The sequence below is a fragment of the Nicotiana sylvestris genome, chromosome 7 (assembly GCF_000393655.2).
Source record: "Nicotiana sylvestris chromosome 7, ASM39365v2, whole genome shotgun sequence".
Classification (NCBI taxonomy): Eukaryota; Viridiplantae; Streptophyta; class Magnoliopsida; order Solanales; family Solanaceae; genus Nicotiana; species Nicotiana sylvestris.
Window position 1 is genome coordinate 163,547,540 of NC_091063.1, and position 22,365 is coordinate 163,569,904.

Sequence of the window (22,365 nt, forward strand, 5' to 3'; positions counted from 1 at the left end):
TATATATATATATATATATATATATATATATATATACATTGGGTTAGAGGGGGTTGTGTTGTATCTTATTAATTTTCTCCAACTTGTTTTTCACTATCTTCAAGTCTTCATTTAGGAAGCAGATAGACGCCACAGCTTTACAAGGAGCTAAGAAAGTGACAGATAATAACATAATGTAACCAAGTAAATTGCAGAAGATAAACTACTAGGCCAGAAAATGAGAGATACTGTGTCAAAGAAAGCCTTGTTAGATCCCAGAATTTCAATAAGCTTTAAGTAATTGTGTCTTAAACTTTATGAAATAGTAAATATTGGCATTCGCATTGCGGTCAAATCTGAAAATAAAGTTACTCCTTTCCCTTCCCTTTTTGAGGCGATTATTTCCTCTTGATTTTTTTTTTTTTCCTTTTTCTGGTGAGCCCATCCTTCTATTTCATTGTCGCGGGGAAGTCGTTAAACCTGTAATCTCCTTTTTGGCATTTATATGTCCAAGATTTAGAGGCCATTTTAGGCAAATATAACTTGGATATGCAAGCCAAGAAAGGATGACGATAGGAAACAGTCTGGAAAATGCATGTGTCACTCAATTTCAGAGAATGCACCGGCATGAAATTTCTGGCACAACGACTGAGAAGCAGCTTCTATTCTTGATAGATCCTACAGCAACACAACAAATCCTATTCAACTTTGATGAAAAAAGAAAATGCTTCAAAGCCAATGTGACATCTTCATCAAGAGGTCTTTACCTTTCCTTCAAATGTAATTACAAGAGGGCCTTCTCTTGATCTGCGATAGCCTCCTTCATATCCAAGAAAACAGGTAAGAGTCAGGAAGGAGGAAAAAAGTAGATGGACTCGGGGGGGGGGGAGGGGGTCAAAAAAATATGATTTACCAATGTAAAGATCAGGGAACTGAGCGCAAAGCTTTGACAGAGGTTGAGCAACTTCGACCTGCAATACAGAGTGACGCGTAATGATCAATGGAATAGGACAAAATAAGAAGTATTAAATATCCATTTCTGACATTATGTGATAACTGAAATTCTAGAAGGTTATCCAGGGTGTAAAATACTATTAATGATACTCCATTGATGAACGAATAGATATATTGTTATCTCAAGTATCTGTAACGATGATTGCATGATAGCCGCAATACAGAGCAGGTTCCATTACATCAACTTAATTGCACTAAGAATGCTAGCAGCACATAGATAAAGTGAAAGTTATTTGAGCATATGCATTTTTCAGCTATAAGCATATGCAGATCTAGGATTTCTAGAAACGTTATCCTTGTATGAGCACATAAGAAAAACATGGGAAAAGGATCTTAAGTTCACTGGACTGTGGTGCCTTTTTCTGCTATGACAAGTCCTTTCCAATGCTTCAGTTCATTTAGTATGCAAGTTCAAATCTGTTGTAAGGGACTGAGAATATTATTTACCTGATTTATTAACAATTCATATTTTTCTTCACTTCTCATTTACAATATGGGAACTACAGATTTATACATTCTTCATGAAGTCTAGTACAGCAAAAAGGAAATTTGCTTTTCAGAACTAGAACCTAGTGATAATCAAAAATTTGTCAGGTACAATTTTCAAGTTCCAAGGAAAACATAAAAGACAATAGTTAGCCAAACCAGGGAGAGGAGTTCCCATAAGAAAGGCGAAAGCAGGAGTCTTTCGTCCTAACATGAAACAGTTTGGAAAAAAAGAAGCTTGGAAAGGCCACTTACTAGCACATGGGGAACAAGGGTTCAAAAATACTCATGATATAAAAGGAAATGACTTCAGTAGTTCTAAATATTACACATCAAGAAGGAAACTATAAAAAGGGGCATAAAAGAATCTAAGAAAGGGTTACGTAGCTCTCACATCAGAAAGAGTTGTTGCAAAGCATTTTGATACAAATGGATCCATCAATACCAGGATGCCATTAGATTTTGCCAATTCGATCAGACAATCCCATTGCCGATCCAGCTCTACAACATTTGTCGCAGTGAGAATAATCACATTATGGCACTTGATCTACAAAAAACAAAATGCACATGCTAATTTTTTTTTACTTCATAAGTATCTTAAACAAATAGGTAAGAGTGTCAGCAGGAATATGAATATAAAACAGCCCCATGTAATTAAAAGAATGAAATTAAAGAGGGAAATCGAGGCAAAGACAAGGTAGCTTCACTGTCAGCAATCAGCTTTTTCCATATTTGTTAACCATATTGACAGCTTTGCATAAGCCAAAAAAATTGTTAGTTCTATGTGATCCAATTTCTTATATCATCAAGAGTTTCCTCTTTTCTTTTTCTTTAATAAAATCCAGCTTTTTGTAAAAAAAAAAAAAAACTTCAAAGGCCAATAAGCAGCTTAGGGCATTCAATCAAACACTACCACTACAAATATCTAGAACGAAAACTTGCAACAATAGCAACAACCATGCCTCAATCCCTACATAAATTGGGATCAATTATATGAATCACCCATATCCATTCAGCTCTATTTGCGCCCTCGGTTAAATGAATCATCATATCCATTTGGCTCTTTTTGATGAAGTAATAATAGATTTCATCGTTGGCGTCAAGAAGATGCATAATAATACAAAAGTTATGGAAGCAAAAAAGACTTTGTTAGCTCAATTACAAAAAGACTATTCTAGTACCAAGGAGCTAACGAAGTTCAAAAAGTTGTCGAGAGAATCTAAGGGGGAAATCATCATATCCATTTGGCTCTATTGAGCCCTTTTCACTCAAATATGCAATATTTTAAGATGAATTAGTTTTTCTATAAAACCAGAGGATCTCTAAACCTCACACTTATTTGAACACAAACATGCATATCTCTAAAGACGACGGAACCAGAGAAAACAAAAAATAGGAAAGATGACGAATTTTAGATGTGTGCCTATTTGGATATAATAATAGAGTCAGATTAAAAACATTGCTGGCCAAACTTCGGCGACAAGAGGAAGAATCCATAGAAGATTTATATTTTAGATAATGACTGCATGGGCCCAATCAAAACTATGCTTGTAAGTAGTAGGTAAATAAGTCCCACGCCCCCTCCTGCTAACAGAAAAACAGAAAAGGGGAAAGTTGAAGAGTCATAAATGTGTGCCTATTCAGATGTGATAGCTTCAGATTTAAGAACATCGTCCTTTGGATATAAGTGTAATTTCTTTTCTTTTTTATAGGCAACGCAACTAGTATTTTTTTATCAAGACAAGATGAGTAACGACAAAGAGAACTATATCAATCATACTATAAAAAAATGCATTTTGAATATTTGGCTGGTTCCTTAGCTTCGGTCTTCAAATATGGCTCTTTGGTATTGAGGACAAAAGTCTACTAGTTGCTACATGCATCTAAAAAGATGTTTCGACATGTCCACAGAAGACCTCGAAAATTTCACCTCCAAAGTGATAACCAAAATGGACAGCTCTTCTATAAAACTGATCTTCTTTTTATACAAACAAAAAAGTATTTTCTACAGGAACAAAAAAGGTTCTTGTTATGCAGATGACCTTCTTTTATTTGCTAGAGGTGACCTTCCCTCAATCTCTGCTATTCATAGATGTTTTTAGTCAATTTCCTCAAGTATCAGGGCTACAGGCAAATCTGGAGAAAAGCTCAGTGTGCTTTGGTGCTGTAAGAATGGATATCCTGCAACATTTAGGCTTTACATTGGGGGAACTGCCGTTCAAATACTAGGTATCCCACTTGCTACAAAGAAGCTTTCATTGATACAGTGGCAACCTTTGATAGAGAAGATAGTTGCAAAGATCTCCTCCTGGGCAGCAAAGAAATTATCATATGCTGGTAGAGTACAGCTTGTTCAAACTGTGCTATTTGGTATTCAATTCTATTGGTCGCAGCTGTTTACTTTGCCTTCAAAGGGTCTTGAAGATGATTGATTCATACTGCAGAAGCTACATCTGGTCTGGGATAAATGTGATCACAAAAACGGCTCTGGTAGCCTGGGATAGAATGTCTGAATGTGTACACCTAAATCAAGTGGGGGCCTAAACTTGATTAATTTGCATCCATGGAACAAGGCTGCTCTAGCTAAAGTCTGTTGGGATGTAGCAAACAAGCAAGATCGACTATGCATAAGATGGATACATGCTTTCTACATCAAAGACAAAAACTTTGAAGAGGTGGCAATTGCCCAACAAGCAAGTTGGATGGTGAGACAGATTCTAAATACTAGAACAACACTTCAACAGTGCATCATCATTAGCATCAAAGAAAGAGTATGATCAGAAGCTTCTACTTGCAGCTGTTGGGAGACAAACCAAGAGTTAACTGGAAATGCCTGATGTTTCAAAACAATGCCAGGCCAAAATCTATATTTACCATGTGGCTACAACTACATGGGAGAATGTTGACTGCAGATAGGTTGATACAATGGGGACTAGTTGTAGATTCCAGGTGCTCTTTATGCCAAGCTCATGATGAGATCAGGGAACACTAAGGAGTTGTGGCAGAGAATCCTACAATGGATGTAAAGGCAGGATGTTGCTAGGGATAATTGGGAACAACATATGCACTGGGTTGTACAATGTGCCAAGGGTAAAACACAACGAGCACAAGTCTATAGGATGGTATATGCTGAGTTAACTCACTTCATTTGGATAGAAAGGAACCTGCGATTGTTTGAAAAGAGAAGCAGAGGAGTTGATAGTATTGCACGAGACGTAGCCTACATATGCAACTTACGAGCCACCACTGGGATTAGTAGCACGGTGCAACATTTTATGTTTTGATATAGACAGTTAGTGTAAGGCTTTAGTTTCTGTAAGATTGATAGCTGCTGAGTTATAAGCAGGCCATGGATATGTAAAGTTTACTGGTGATTAATACAAAAACTGTTAGTTACCAAGAAAAAAAGGTCCTGACTTATAGCTAGATACATTCAGCCGTTTGGATCTTTTTTGTTGGATACTCTCAAATCAGTATGAATGAGAATTGATTCACTGCATGAAAAACAAATCTACTAAAACCGCCTTCCACTCGCTTAAATAAATTATGAGGTTGTCACTTGCCTTTTGCACCCTATGCCACTCTTTTAAGGTGTTTTACCACTTGATGAAAAGAATGTCTTATTTGATTTCCAAATTCAAAAAATTAAAGTACATGGAACTTGAGAAATTATTCCTAGCGTGCTATTTATTAAGTAGCATCAAAGGAAAGGCCTAACTAACTGAATCTCCAATTTTGACAATAGAGCTTGGCAAATCAATTTAGTAGATGACAATGAGGGTGTTTGGCTAAGCTTATAAGCTGGTCAAACTGGTTTATAAGCACTTTTTGGCTTATCTATGCGTTTGGCAAAATTAAAAGTGCTTATTAGTTAAGTGCTTATAAGCCAAAAATAAGCCAAAAGTCATAAGTTGGTCTCCTCCAACTTATCAAGTTTCAGCTTATAAGCACTTTAGGTTTGACCAAAATATTTACTATTCTATCCCTAAAATACTTATTTTTAAAACAAAACTCTTCGTATACCCAGTTCTTCAGTTTTTTATTATCAATTTCAGCACTTTTATCCAAACACGTAACTGCTTATTTTTAAATCAGTTTCAGCACTTAAAAGTGCTTTTCAGCACCTAATGCTTATCAGCTACTCTAAATCAGCTAAGCCAAACGGGCTCAATATACAAAAATATAAAAATAAAGCAAAATTTTCAATTGGACCACCCACTTGGACACTAGGTAGACATCTGATAGAGACATAACATGAATGTAATGACCAGAACAAAATGGAAATAAAAACGACCAGCAAATATAGAACAAGCTACTTATGGTTGGAAAACTATGTTGGTCGGATATGGGTCAGGTATTAAATACGAGTGTGGATCTAGAGGTCGGATTCGTCATCACATGAATTTTGGGATTTGGGGGTATGGATCCGAGTGTGGATATACACTGATGCTAGGATACAACTAATAATATATATGCCAATTAGTTATTTAAGATTGTTGAAAAGTAACTTATTTTCGATTTACAAGGTAATTTAAATCCATTCCTGTCAATTAAGTTGAGTGGGAAGTGTCTATTGCATAGTTATAAATTGCTATAAATATATATTGTAATCTAATATAAATATTTGTGTGGCTATAAATCATCTTATTAAGGGTAAAATGAAAAGTTTAAAATTAAATTGTTCCTAAATATAGAAAGGTATCATTCCTTTTTTAGGACAGGCTAAAAAGGAAAGTGCGTCACATAAATTGGGAAAGAAGGAGTATATAATAGTTTGAACGGAGAAAAGTAATTAGTTTTTCCAGAATTTTGGTTCGAATCTATCATTATCTATTTATGCTTCTTGAGCTTTGTTAGTAACTAGAAAGCAAAAAGCAATTGTGGTCGAAATAACTGTCTTTAATAGCCAGAGCAAAAAGTACTCTGGTAAAAACTAAACCCTTAATATTTTATTCATACGGTATATTGTAAAATAGCAAATTGTTCTAGTACTTATGTGAATATACATATGACATAAACCAAAAATCAAACCAAATATCCAGTCAACCTAAACTTCTTGGCCATAGGTATAGTCACAGCACCCAAGTTAGATTTTGACCAAATCTGGTGCAAATCCCACACCCACATCCAAATTGTGTCGGATGGTCAAGGATGCAGAATTTTTTTTGAAGGATCCGAGCAACATTGTTTAGAAAGATAGACCATTCTAGGGGCTGATAGCTTCTTACTTAAAAATAGACAGTTTTCAGGGCAGTAAGCTGCATGTGAGTTTCATTAAAGCTACTTCCATAAATAAATATAAACAATATTTATACTTAAGCCTAAACAATCCTCAAGGTGTGTGGAAAATTTTTTAAGACAACATACAAACAAAAACTCAGCAAATTAAACAAACCTTGAATTGAAAACAATAATTAGAAAATGTACCTACGTCTAAACGTCCTCTCTAAGTGCGATTGAAGATGTTTTAACACAATATAAAAACAAAAACTTAGCAAAATATATAATGGTTGAGAATGAAGTTGGATATTATTTTACACTAAAAGAAATAAAATGTCAAAACTACAGAAAGAACTTAAAATAACCATCATAGTTCAGATAATGGCCAACATACCAAAGGCACAGGTAGCTGTTCATGATGCAACAATTCTGTAATACCCTCGGGCAACAGCGCCATCTGGAATAGGAAAAGAAACAAGGGTTACCTTTATAAATAAGGATGTTTTTCCTGAAAATGATAAATAAGTATGTTCTTCCTTCCACTTATTTAATTTGTATCTTTCAGAGTCAGTTAGTTGATGGGCACACAAGATGGTACATAATTTCAAAATCAGTTTAGTGGAACAATCTCTGGAATGACACGAATTCCAGAACTGCCTTGAAGAAAAGTATCAGGACTTGAAACTTTTGGGTCAGGATCTTTCTAGTGCATGTAATCATAAATGGAAATGCGTCTGAAAAGGCTGATTCATCCTGTAGAAAAGTAATATCTCCAAGCTTTTCCTTACCGTTCAGGTTATTACTTGCTTTGGATGTCTAATATTTCGGATATGAGAACTATATTGAAAAAGCCTTAATATTATTCAGCTAATTTACCAATCAAGGTGCAGAAATGAATTCCAAGGTTTCAAGAAAAAAATACAATTTTGTTCATGTAAACTGGATTCCAGCCTATCAAGGAGCTTTTTCATTTAAACTTTCAATCGACTCCTAACAGAATGAAATGAGAGATTTCTTAATACCAGTGCAATAGAAAGTAACTGAAGCACCAAACTCAAAAAGCACAGGTACGATAGTAACAACACTGTGCCATTCTTGCCCACAATATTGCATTAAAGAAAAGCTCTGACCTCGTTCTTGTCACCGGAGCATTTTTCACCTATAAGGTGCCTCAGATGTTCTTCAAATTCTTCATCAGGAGCCTGAAAAAGAAAGTAATGGAAAGATTTGAGACACTGATATATCAGTGTAAAGCGAAATATCAAATAACATTTTTGAAAGAGTTTCATAAATATCACAGACTCTGGCACCACTGTCGTATCTTTCGAACATGCAGAATGACACAAGGATTATAAAACTAAAGTAATAGTGAATATTTAATTATTTAAAGCATTATAGTTGTATTAACATATCTAAACCTATATGTAAAAACCATATTCACATTTATAAACACATAATCATAGACATCTATGCATCAAATACATTTACCAATAAAGTATCTAGGTGACTTATCCATGGTAATTTAAAATTAGATGTTTGATCATCCTTCTCTAAGACCTGTACCTTCATTTAAACTATTAACTTGACTAAACCATCCATCCCAGTAGAAAAGAAAATAAAAGCAAGGAATTACAACTTCAGATGTGTTCTCTGAGAGAACACAACACACACCAATGAGGGAAATTACTTAATGAAAGCAGCCAACAGCGTACGACACATGGCACATCAAGTTTGCAACGTATGCCACATCAGCCAGACATGCAAATAGTTTAAAAGTTTCCATGCTACAAAGTTAAATCATTCAGAAGCTATTGCTCAGGCTAAGTCGTGGATTAAAAGCACGCAGAAGGATCAATATTATGTACCATGCGAACACCAAAGGCTTTTGCTACTCCTGCTACAGTAACATCTGAATGCAATGGGCCTATCCCGCCAAATATAAGTACCTGTTGGAAGATAACAATTTTTAAAACCTATGCTCAGAGCTGGTAGTATTTCCTCACAGACAAGTACAGACAGACATACAAAACTGATGCAGACTGGACTACGATACAATCCATACTGACAAATGCTTCTTACCATATCATCTGTGGACTTCTGTCTCTCTACTTCCTCGGCTACAGAATCTATCTGAAATTGAGAAGGACGAGATTACAAATGGAGATTAGAATAAATTTCAAATTAAAAAGGTTTAAGGTTTCTCAACTATCAAGGTGGCAAATAAAGGAAAAAGCCGGCGTGCTTCAGGAAAGCAATTACAATTGACTGTTCTAGCTAATAATTGGCTTGGAATGGTAATGAATCTTTTCCAATTACTAGGGAGATATTCGGGTTAAGCTATCCATTTTTTCCCTGAAGCTTATTAGAGAGGATTTTATTTCTACCTTTGACATCTTTCTTCTGACTGCATGCACAGTTCAAACAATTGCAAAAGCTCCCAATAACATATTACTTACATCATTTCGAGTGACAGCAACTCGCGATACTGCCCAACCAATAGAATGGAGCTTTTTACACAACATAGACCCCAATTTGTCCTCTACAGTGCCAAACCTGAGCTATGGAACCAAGAGAAAAATATCTGATAAGCAAGCAGATGTAGACGGCATGGAATATTAGATTTTAGATTCAGAGCGAATATATATTCACTTGTCCCTAGCCTATTAGCTCTCTGCCTCAAATGGCTGAGTTAATGTAGAGCAAACTGAAAAGATGGACTATATTCTGCATTACACGTAACCGCATAGAAAACGAAAAATGTAAACATCTAATTTGACCAATGCACAGAAAATTGAAGGTGTCTCCTTATGTCCATCCGGTTACCAAAAGAGAAAGTCAAAATGAGTTAATGTGACACATCAACTAGAATCCAAGACCATGCTCTGCCTCTCATCAAGTCACTGTCGTTTGACTAAATGCCTATGAAAAAATATTATATCCATTTAACCAGATAAAGAATACAAAATTCAAATGAAATCTTCTAATATAAAACGCCAATTTCGTTTACACTTCAAAATATGATTGTTATATTCCTTCTGTATTATAGACTCAAGAGTTCAATTAGAGGGAAATTTCCATTGAAATAGAGGATAACTTGTTTCCAAAAATCAGCTGAGATAGCTGGGTTAGGGAGAAACTATGTGATTGCAGAAATTTGATTCACTTGCAGGAAATTTAGTTACCCAAGAGATTGTGTGTTTCAAGAACAACTAAAGCACATTCAGGTTCAACAATTTATAACTTTTAATAAATACTCTCAGGTTCAATAACAGCCGATCATAGAAGAACCAAAAACTAGAATATGAAGTCCTAACAATCAATAGAAAATTCAAAAGAACACACGCTAAAGGACAATATCAGTGATAAAGATATGGCAGAAATCCAACAAAAATTACATATAATGAGAAGAAGCCACTTAGAAGAGCATGTGAACATGGTACAAGGATCATCAAATACAAATGTCAAGCAACAATAACTTACAAAATTTCATCCCCCACAGTAATAATCGAGGCAGTAAGCATGCTGCCGGAATTCAAATTCTCCATTTTCACTCCATTGCTAATAGAAGATAATTTCCCACACACCAGAGAGGAGTTCTTCTTTACCCTTCCAGCTCTTTCCAACCTTCCATCAGCAAGTAAATAGGCAGGTTTAAACTTCTCTTCACTATTGTCGGAGTTCCTGATGCACAAAAGTGCATTACGAACAGTGTCATGAATGCTCCCAATTGAGGTATACCTACAAGAGCAGTAAACAAATAGATGGTCAAATCAATGAGTATAGCTCTGGAAGTTGAAGTTCCAAAGTATAATTCATGAGTATTGAGTAGCACAAATCAGATCAGCAATACCAGAGATGCTAGTATAAATCTCCAAAATTGAAAGAGAGATTAAGATTTCATATTTTTCGTGTAATTGCAGGATGATGAATCTAATAAAATTTTGAAGTGACACAACAGAAAATTACCCCTGATCATAAAGACTGCAGTACTGAACCTTGGATACCAATAGGAACGCCCATACATCTCTGTCGCATCAAACTTTGCAGGTTAGTTATTTTAATTCATCCAACATGAGAAACAAACAGTAAAGTGGATCACCAAGGCCATCAAAAATACACAAAATCATGGCAGTTGAAATCAAAGAAAATTTGCCAAATGAACATCTTCCATTGAAAAGGGCATGCAAAACCCTGAACTAGGTAAAAACAGTGATGCAACTGTAAGAAGGCACGGGAGAAAATATGATATATTGATATTGTGTGTTCAATACAATACAAGAGGGCCTTATTTATAGCTATACTATACAAGGACATACTACTCCTATTCCAATGTGGGACAAGACTACATTATGTACATATCTAACACTCCCCCTCAAGCCGGTGCATACACATCATATGTACCGAGCTTGTTACACATGTAACTAATACGAGAACCAGTAAGAGACTTAGTGAAAATATCTGCTAGTTGATCATTCGACTTTACAAACTTTGTAACAATATCTCCCGAAAGTATTTTTTCTCTGACAAAGTGACAGTCGATCTCAATGTGTTTAGTCCTTTCATGGAACACCGGATTTGACGCAATATGAAAGAGCGGCTTGGTTATCACACACTAGTTCCATCCTGATGATTTCTCCGAACTTTAACTCCTTGAGCAACTGCTTAACCCAAACTAACTCACACGTTGCCATAGTCATGGCCCGATAATTCGCTTCGGCGCTAGATAGAGCAACTACATTTTGTTTCTTGCTCTTTCACGAGACCAAATTACCTCCTACTAGAACACAATATCCAGATTTAGATCGTCTATTAGAAGGTGATCCTGCCCAATCAGCATTTGTGTACCCAACAATCTGCCCGTGGCCTCGATCCTCGAATAGTAATCCTTTGTCTGGAGCTGACTTTATATACCGAAGAATATGAACAACTGCATCCCAGTGACTATCACGGGGAGAATCCATAAACTGACTTACAACACTCACCGGAAAAGAAATGTCAGGTCTAGTCACTGTGAGGTAATTCAATTTTCCAACCAACTTCCTATATCTCGTAGGGTCTCTAAGAGGCTCCCCATGTCCAGGCAGAAGCTTAGCATTCGGATCCATAGGAGAGTCAATAGGTCTGCAACTCATCATTCCAGTCTCCTCAAGAATGTCTAAGGCATATTTCCGCTGTGAAATAACAATACCTGAGCTAGACTGAGCGACCTCAATACCTAGAAAATACTTGTCTTCCCAGATCCTTAGTTTGGAAGTGCTGAAAGAGATGTTGCTTTAGATTAGTAATACCATCCTGATCATTGCCAGTAATAACAATATCATCAACATGAACCACCAGATAAATACACAGATTCAGAGCAGAATGTGATAAAACACAGAGTGATCGGCCTCACTACGAGTCATGCCGAACTCCTGAATAATTGTGCTGAACTTACCAAACCAGGCTCGAGGGGACTGTTTCAAACCATATAGTGACCTGCGCAATCTGCATACACAACCACTAAACTCCCCCTGAGCAACAAAACCAGGTGGTTGCTCCATATAAACTTCCTCGTCAAGATCACCGTGGAGAAAAGCATTCTTAATATCTAATTGATAAAGAGGTCAATGACGTACAGCAGCCATGGACAAAAAAAAGACGAACAGATGCTACTTTAGCCACGGGAGAGAAAGTATCACTATAATCAAGCCCAAAAATCTGGGTATATCCTTTTGCAACAAGACGAGCCTTAAGCCGATTAACCTGGCCATCCGGGCCGACTTTGACTGCATAAACCCAACGACAACCAATCGTAGACTTACCTGCAGGAAGAGGAACAAGCTCCCAAGTGTCACTCGCATGTAAAGCAGACATCTCGTCAATCATAGCCTGTCGCCATCCAGGATGAGATAGTGTCTCACCTGTAGACTTAGGAATAGAAACAGTGGACAAAGAAGATATAAAAGCATAATGAGGTGACGACAGACGATGATAACTTAGACCAACATAGTGGGGATTAGGATTAAGTGTGGACCGTACACCTTTGCGGAGTGCAATTGGTTGACTAAGAGGAAACAAGTCCGCAGTAGGTGCAGAATCTGATGTAGGAATCACCTGGGCCTGATGCTGGATGTAGACGGTGATGATAAGTCAAGAGTGGCGGAGCTACAGAAGGTTGAACTGGATTATGTGGATGAATTGGACCTATAGGTGGTGGAACTGGAGCTATAGATGGTGGAACGGGAGCTATAGGTGGTGGAGCTGGAGATGTAGAGGAAGATGGATAGGAGAGTGACTGAATCTCCAAAAGAAGAGACTAGTAGTACCTCAGAAATATCTAAGTGATTACATGGACCTGTGAAGTATGATTGGGTTTCAAAGAAGGTAACATCAGCGGACATAAGGTACCGCTGGAGGTCAGGAGAATAGCATCGATACCCTTTTTGCATTCTCGAGAAACCAAGAAATACGCACTTAAGAGCACGGGGAGCTAACTTATTTGTTCTTGGAGTAAGGTTATGGACAAAATAAGTGTTTCCAAAGACACGGGGTGGAAGGGAGAACAAAGGTAAGTGGGAAAACATAACAGAAAATGGAACTTGGTTCTGGATAGCTGAAGATGGCATACGATTAATAAGATAGCAAGATGTAAGAACTGCATCCCCCAAAAACGCAACGGAGCATGAGATTGCATGAGTAGGGTACGAGCAGTTTCAATAAGATGTCTATTCTTTCCTTCAGCTACTCCATTTTGTTGAGATGTGTACGGACAAGATGTTTGATGAATAATCCCATGAGATTTCATAAACTGCTAAAATGGGAAAGACAAATACTCTCGGGCATTATCACTACGAAATGTGCGAATGGAAACCCCAAATTGATTTTGAATTTCAGCGTGAAAGGTCTGGAAAATAGAAAACAACTCAGATCGATTTTTTATCAAAAATATCAAGGTGCACCTAGAATAGTCATCAATGAAACTAACAAAGTAGCGGAATCCTAAGGTAGAACTGACCCGACTAGGACCTCAAACATCTGAATGGACTAAAGTAAAAGGTGACTCTACTCGATTATCAATACGTCGAGGAAAGACTCACACTCTAGAGCTGACAAGTGAGATAAACCAGGTACCATTTTCTGAAGTTTTGACAAACTAGGATGTCCCAACCATTTATGTAATATGGTGAATCAGTAACAAGACACGTTGTTGAAGGAAGACAAGATGTGAGTCCATGTGATTTAGCAAGGATAAGGTAATAAAGTCCATTTGATTCACGCCCGGTACCAATGATCTGCCATGTACTGCGTTCCCGTATAAAAACATAGTCATCAAGAAATAAAACGGCACATTTAAGTGATTTGGCTAGGCGACTAACAGCTATAAGATTAAAAGGACGATTAGGGACATAAAGAACTAAATCTAAAGGTAAGGAAGGAATTGGGCTTGCTTGACCTATTGCAGTTGCCATGGTTTGAGACCCATTGGCCATTGTGACTCTTGGAAGAGATTGAGAATACGAAAAGTAGTGAAAAGAGATGTGTTACCATAAATATGATCTGATGCACCTGAATCAATGACCCAAAACTCAAAGGATGAAGATTGAGAGACACAAGTCACGCTATTACCTGTTTGAACAACGGAAGCTATCTCAGAAGATGTCTGCTTACCTGCTTTGTACTGAAGAAACTCAAAATAATCCACTAAAGAAACCATCCGACTATTCGAAGTATCGGTTCCCATGTCGCTACAATTAATAGTAGTAGGATTAACTTGAAATAGTGAAAATTAGTAACTCCTTTGGGAAAACCGAAGAAATCGCTGAGAAAACATTGTTTACAGCAGGAAAACAAAACATTGTTCTGCGTCGGAAAACAATGTTCACGCCAGAAATACTGTAGCTCTCGGAATATTACTGTAGCAGCTAGAAAAATTCAAAGTGGTCGGAATGAAATAAAAACAGTAGGGGTAGGATCGGAATTACCAGACGACCCAACTGTTCTGAAGAAACTTTTTCAAAAAATGGCCGGAAGTCCACTTCTGAAATCACTGTTCACGCTGGAAAAATATAAAAGTGGTCGGAATTTGGTGTAACCTGGATGGGTAGGCTCGGAATTGCAAGGGGAATAATCTGTCCTGAAGAATCGTCGCCAAAAAATGGCCGCAAGGTGGCCCACGCGACGTCAGAACTTTGCCGGAAAATTTTCTTCCGACCGCTACACTACCGCCGGAGATTTTCACTGGGGTTTGGTCGCCGGACAGTGACTACTCTTGTGGTAGTGTTGGATTTTGCACAACACTAACCGAGACAAAGCAGATGCAAAACAACTTTGAAAAATCGCCGGAAAAAAGGGTTCCGGTGACTGATTTCACTTCCCGGAATCGCTGGAATTTATGCACAGCGATAAATCTCTCACGATAGCTCTGATACCATGTGAGAAGGCACGGAAGAAAATATGATATATTGATATTGTATGTTCAATACAATACAAGAGGTCCTTATTTATAGCTATACTATACAAGGACATACTACTCCTATTCCAATGTGGGACAAGACTACATTATGTACATATCTAACAGCAACCAAATCAACAAGGGAGAGTAGTGAAAGAAAATGTCAATTGCTTGAGTCATGACTAATAGTTTAAAATGAGATATTGACTAAGAGTTTGGTCATCTCTATCTTAGCTGGATTACATTGGATTCTAGACCTTTAGGTTGTTCCAAAGGTTGAACTTTCTTGGATTGTTTGTTCCAAAGGTCATACTTCTGAACGTTATTTCTTGGTGCCAGGGAAGTAATGCTTCAAAATGATAGTAAAAAACATTCAATCCTGCATTGCCATATTGAATCAATTAAATATAATGGAAAATCACACATCCATCACTTGCCATGACCAACAACTGAGAGAAGAAGAGAAGAGACACTTATTTATAGGTGCCACCCATAAATCATAATACACATAATTTTTGTTCCAATGTAGGACAATATTTAACTAATGAAATTAACACTTCTAACATTCCAACACTATAACTTAATATTCTAACACGCTCTCTCAAACTCAAGCAGTGGTTAGGCCTGCCATGTTATAAAGCAGTGGTTAGGCCTGCCATGTTGTACGGGACCGAGTGTTGGCCAGTTAAGAACTCACATATCCAAAAGATGAAAGTAGCAGAGATGAGGATATTGAGGTGGATGTGCAGGCATACTAAGATAGATAAGATTAGGAATGAAGCTATTCGGGAGAAGGTGGGTGTAGCCCCCATGGAGGACAAGATGAGGGAAGCAAGACTCAGATGGTTCGGGCACATTCAGAGGAGGAGCATTGATGCTCCGGTGAGGAGATGTGAGCGACTAGCTGTGATGGGCACGAGGAGAGGTATAGGACGGCCCAAGAAGTATTGGGGAGAGGTGATCAGGCAGGACATGGCACGACTTAGGATTACTGAGGACATGGCCTTTGACAGGGAATTGTGGAGGTCGAGCATTAAAGTTGTAGGTTAGGAGGTAGTTGTGAATATTTCTTCGGCGCATCAGAGTGAGACTTGCCAGTTAGGTTTTAGTTTTAGAATGTTAGTGGTTTCTATTGATGCCGGTCTTTACCTACTGGTTATTGTGTACTTTCCATCTACTTCGTGTTTTTTTTATATCGTTGTTATTCTATTATGATTTTATTGATAATACTAATATACCGTCTCTTGTCGTCTTCTTGAGCTGAGGGTCTCCTGGAAACAACCTCTCTACCCCTCAGAATAGAGGTAAGGTCTGCGTACATACTACCCTCCCCAGACCCCACAAGTGGGATTACACTGGGTCATTGTTGTTGTTGTTGTTGCTCTCTCAAACTCAAGGTGAGGAAACCTAGTTGAGTTAGATTTTCTAACATGCTCTGTCAACCTATTACAAGAATTTCTCTTGTAATTCTTGCTAGAGAATTACAAGAGAAATGATCAGAAAATGGAGAAATAGTGAATGAAAGAATGGCTAAGATACTCAGACACAAAAGGAATAGCCTAGAGAAGAGACCCTCTACTTCCGTAGGTAGGTTGGAGGTTTGGGGGATTGGGTTCAAGAAAAATGCTGAAATGCTCGTGGAAAAATAAAAAGCAGTGCCACCAGAATGATCACCAGAACAAGGGTGACGTTGCAAAATTCATCGAAAATAGACATGTCGCCGCTGGCACGACCACCGGAACGGGACCAGTACTGCTGGAACAGTCATATAAAAGGTCAAGAAAGTACAACTGTGAGGAAAAAGACACTTCGAAAGGGCAAGTGGCACAATCACCCTCGGATAAATGGAAGCTATTTAAGACACTGTCAAGATCGTAGGAATTCTACAACAACAACAACAACAAAAAATCCAGTGTAATCCCACAAGTGGCGTCTATCGGAAACAGCCTCTCTATCTTCTCAAGGTAGGGGCAAGAGCATAGATATTCTGCTACCAGAAAATAAGATTTAAAGAACAAAAAGAAAAGATGTATCTATAACTCCATAACACACCATTTATAAATGTCAAACAGAGTACAAACACGATATCTAACTTAAGAACCTAATATTTCTAAATTTCTAACATAATCACTTAAAATACTAGCAAATACAAAATTCCAATGGTTGGAGGGTTGTTTTTTTTCATTTTGGGGGGGGGGGCATAGGCAAGGACACACACTCACCTTAATCTCTCTATTCTTTAACTCTTTCGACTCCACCTTCACTTTTATATGTGCAATTTGCCTATAAGGAAATGAAGCAATGCTATGATGCCTTGACATTGGGGTGTCTTGGAATCGGAGTTATGATAACTGGTTGATTGGAACCATAAACAATAGTCTTATGCTTGTCATTGGTGGATTTCATCAATTAATATCTTACAGCTCCTTACCGTAAAATAACACCAAACAAAGACCAAAACCAGTCCCTGGTATTATAATAGGGTTTTCCTTGTAGGTAAGGACCAACATGCTTGATAATCAATAAACTCTTCCTCTTTTTTCTTCCTTATCTCTTCGGCCTGCTGTCTTTCTGGGGCCCTTTTCTTCATGCATTTCAACAAGAAAAGCAGCTCTTACGAGCATCAATGCATCAGAAGTGCTATCTTTAACACTTAAGTACATAATTGATCTTCTATAGTTCGAGGGAACCAACTTATAAAAGAAATAGTTCAAGTCAACCATTATCTACTTTTAACATGTTCTAGTGACCTCCATTTGGATTAATTTATTTAAAATCCTTAGAAACAACAGTTGCTTTCTTACACTCCTTGAATAATTAAGCTTTAATCTCAATCCAACTGTCAATGGACTTGAAGCTAGTGTTTGCACTTCAAAAAAAAACTCAAAAGGCTACTAATACTTCTAACAGTATTTCCATGAAAAATCATGAAGAACAAATGAATGTCAATATCGACAATATATTAACATTAATCTGCAAAAGCATTTTGTAGTCGTCTCTTCTCAGATGAAAATGGTGAGGTATGATGATAATTAATATCCTACTTGGATTCAAGTTTTAAAGTCTAATAGAATAAGATTGAGAACCGCTAGATTTCCTTTTTATTTCCTCTTATTTGCACCCATCAGTTTTACCAACTTATATTGCATGTGTATGAGTTGCATATAAGGTGTAGCCAAACCTGTATGACCAGTCCAAAATTGGGTTCACCCTCATGAAAGGTGGCCACCCAGGCGAGCTAGGTGAGAATTGCTCTTGACCTACCTGAAAAGTACGTTCCACAAGCAGTGGTCAGCCGCAGATCATACTGGTTTACATTTAGAAGATCATTGACTAGTTGGATTAGTTAACTAAATATTTACTGCAGTAGGATCTCCGATTCGGACACCAAGAAAAATAGCTCGAATTGGATTTGCCTTTAGCAAAGCCTCCAGACCTGATTTAAAATCAAGTCTAATAATATCCATTTGTATGTTGTAACTGCAAGAGAAGAGTGATCAAGCCAAATGATTAATAAGGGAGATGACATCATATACAGCGACACCACTGTATCAGCTTCTTTATATAAAATTGGTTCAAGGTAAACTATCATTTCTCACATACGTTGCTGCAGCTTCATAGGTAAATGAGTTGATCTCAGGGAAAGCAGATTGGCTCTCGAAATATATTGTTCGTATCGGGAATGTCTTTCCGCCATCAGCTGCATTTCCTCCTGAATTATTTTCTTCAGCTTCATGTAGAAAACAGCCTGCCCTCAGCAGGTGAAGCAAAACCTGAATCACAAAAATTCATATATGTGGTCAAAAATTTATGAAAACGAACTATTTATACCTCAACACCAAGAAAGGCGTAAAGAACTTACAGTAGAATCTTTCCCACCATTAAAGCTTAACGCAACCTCTTGTACACTGTTCAGTGTGGGGACATAAGCAATATCAAAACAAAGAAAGCTGAGAAATGCTTAGCCAACTTCATTTTAAAACAGAAAAGTAGTAGTGATAGCTCTCAGATCAAATCATGTTCAAAGATGCAAGTCATTCCGTCCTGTTTTATTTACCCATTATCCTATTTTTTGGATAGAGAAAAAAAAAAGGACCTCTTTCTCTAAAAGACAAACTATACCATTTTCCAAAAGTCCAATTAACATAAATAGTATTGTTCCATATCATTATTGTATTTTATGTGACACTTATATACACTTTTTAATCGAGGAATTAGTTTCACAAGTTCTCTGCTGAATCTAGATATAATACCTCATCCAAATTATAACCCCTTAATATCCAAGAAATGTCAGCTAGGTCAACACAATAAGGATAGAGGGAGTATAGCTTATGCATCTATGCGTGTAGACTTGCAGTTGATTTCTTCTCATCTATCTGGGCGGGTAAAGTTACTCCTACTATATTGGTAAAAGGATGCAGAGGCAGAGCTAGGATTTCAACTTTATGGGTTGTGAATTTTAGGACAAAGACTTCAAGTGCTAAAAACTGGGCTCTAAATATTATATTTGTATATATTTAACGAATTTCTTAACACAACTACATTGTTTGGACAAAGCCATTGGGTTCACCCGAACCCGTACTCAAGCTTCTAACTCCACCCTTGAGAGGATGCAGGTACCCAGTGGAATAGCCGAGATGAGCAAATCGATCATAGTTATAAATTTATAGAAAAAAAAACGAAGTGGAAGCATCACTTACTAATAATTCAACAACTTCAAACAAAAAGTGAAATTTTGTGCATTTATTGCTTAGCAGCATAATATAAGGTAACAAGATAATAATATGCTCTGATATCACAATGCTGTGAACTTGAAAATGAAGTATTACTCTATATGTTATACTCCCACGTCCCTTCCAGTTGCAAATAATCCCTCATTCTCAATTTATGTGTCATTCTTTCCTTTTTAGAATATCATTTTTTCTACATTCAAAAACAATTTACCTTTAAAAATTTCCCTTTTGAACTTAATGCAATCAATTATAGTGACACAAACCACAAGTTTAAAAGTCTTCAATTTCTCGGTGCTTAGTCAAACGGGGCCGCAGAAATTGGGACGGAGGGAGTAACATTGATTGTTTAAAATTGCACAAACTTAGAGCAGATCAATAAAGTTGAATCTACAAATGATTTTGGAAACTTACGAGTAAAGAGCTAGCGCTCTTCTAATAACGTAAATGGCGTTATTATACTTAGTCTTCAATCTTCCATCATCACATTCTCTAATTGCTTTATCGATCTCCATCTACACAAATTTGAAAAAATTACCATAAATCATTTTCAATAATTAAACATGAAAACCTAGATTTAGATTCAAAAATAAGAATTTTGAAGGGTTTAATAGAGAATTTACCTGGGGCGTTGAAGGGCTAAAACAGAAAGATGTGGCTAGTTTAGAAATACGAATGAGATTGAGGAATTCAGAGAATTTTGGCTATAAGAGAATGCGCTCCACAGATTATATATCTGTTTTCTTTCTTTCTTGTGGGAAAAAACAAATATAGTAACTAAAGTTTTCTAATAAAGAGACAAATAAAGAAGAGAAGACTAAAATGGGTTTTGCTTTGCTTTTAAATGCATAGTTTACGTTTCTTTTGAGGGGTACAAGAAAGATGGCTGAATAAACTGAATTTCTATCCATGTTCCACATTGTAACGGTCAAGGTCACAATTCAAAGTACTTCTATCTATTTCTATTAGGTACGTATTTATTTTGGTGTCCGATTAAATTTGTATTTGGATCGAAATTCTTATTTAAAGGTACAATTTCATTCTTATCATAGACGATTTCATTTTTATGGCTCGAACTTAAAATCGTTGGTAATACAACGATTAAGAATTGAGAGATACTAAGAGGTCGTTTGGTATGATAAATAAGTAAAATTAATTTTGGGATAAAATTTAGTATCGCATTATCCCTTGTTTGGTTACTAATTCCGGAATAAGTTATTCCAAAATTTAAAATAATAGTGAGATAACGTATATCTGCCAGAGGGTGGAATAGTAATCCCGAGATAAGTTATCACATGATTAAAAGTAGTATCAGAATAACTTATATTTGCCATAGGGTGAAATAATTATCCTAGGATAAGTTATCCCAAGATAAAACAGTAAAATTGATAATTTCAGGATTAATACAACATATCAAATAGTCAATAAAAAATAATATTAGTATAATTAATCTCAGCACAAATAATCCCGGCATAACTTGTATTCAAATTAAATGACCCTTTTGCTATTTCAGCATAACCATTGGTAATACAATTCAAAGTACTCTTACGCACCTATTCTTTTATCACATTGAATAATCTTAACTTGGTGCTTTCTTTTTCTTCTTCTTCTCTTTTTTAAATTTGGACTATGAATATTAAGCATGGGATGAAAGTAGGGACTATGACTTTTATAATATTAGAAAAATGGAGATTAGTGTGAATTATATATATGGTGACACTTCTGTTCAACCAACTCTATTGAAATGTTCAAGTTTCGCAAGATATCGATGTCTATAATGCTATGATAAAGTTTGTACACGAGCTCATGCCTATTATGCGTTTTATTTTCTTAGTTTGTGTTGACACTCTCGTAGTTATTACTTAATACGTTTATTTTTATTTTTTTTCTTACTTTTTCGAAAGTATATTTAGTTACTTGTTAGCTTTAGAGAATGGTAATTTCTATGGTCTTTAATAATATTATCTTCTACTTTGTAAAAAGCAACCTTATTTACATCGACTAGAATTTGAAATTAGAAATCCAATAATGGTAAGCAAAAAGTCACGAAAAGTGATCACTATAATCATAAAGAAAGCTTGTTCAAAATACATAAGGATTGTTGCATATTGTCAAAGTTACAAATTTTAGGATAATTTAATTAGATCCTGCTAGATTAAAGAAACTTGAAACATGTCTTTTTTTTCTTTTTTTTTTTTTTCAACAATCCAAACTAATATTTCGTAATAGAAGCCTATTCTACCAATTGTTAAAAGCAATATTGTCATCAATTTAATTATTAAAAACTTCTTAATAAATCATTTACCCAAAAATATAGTAGAAAAATAAAAACAAGAAAGAAGCTTGAGATAACATTTTTTTATTTTTACTTAATATACTAGAAGTGAAATGCTTACTGATCTAAAGATTAGCTAATATTGATGCGGTGTTGTTCCATATTTTATTTTATTTATTACTTTCATTCAAAAAGAAAAGTAGGCAAAGTTGGTCCAATGCCAAAGTAGG

The 22,365-nt window shown here is 36.4% G+C and overlaps 1 protein-coding gene across 1 annotated transcript; it reads right to left on the minus strand.

Annotated features, from left to right (window-relative positions):
* Positions 1-225: 225 nt before the first annotated feature.
* Positions 226-20,615, minus strand: LOC104212949 (uncharacterized). Its single transcript, XM_009762323.2, has 17 exons — positions 20,484-20,615; positions 20,275-20,375; positions 18,993-19,038; positions 18,734-18,903; positions 18,493-18,610; positions 18,312-18,394; positions 10,666-10,725; positions 10,180-10,437; positions 9,156-9,252; positions 8,779-8,829; positions 8,565-8,645; positions 7,830-7,901; positions 7,094-7,156; positions 1,874-2,026; positions 893-950; positions 747-799; positions 226-657 (listed from the first exon to the last, which is right to left on the minus strand). The coding sequence occupies exons 2-17, from the start codon at positions 20,373-20,375 to the stop codon at positions 580-582; spliced, it is 1,542 nt and encodes a 513-aa protein (XP_009760625.1). The 5' UTR covers positions 20,484-20,615; the 3' UTR covers positions 226-579.
* Between the last annotated feature and the right edge of the window lie 1,750 nt (positions 20,616-22,365).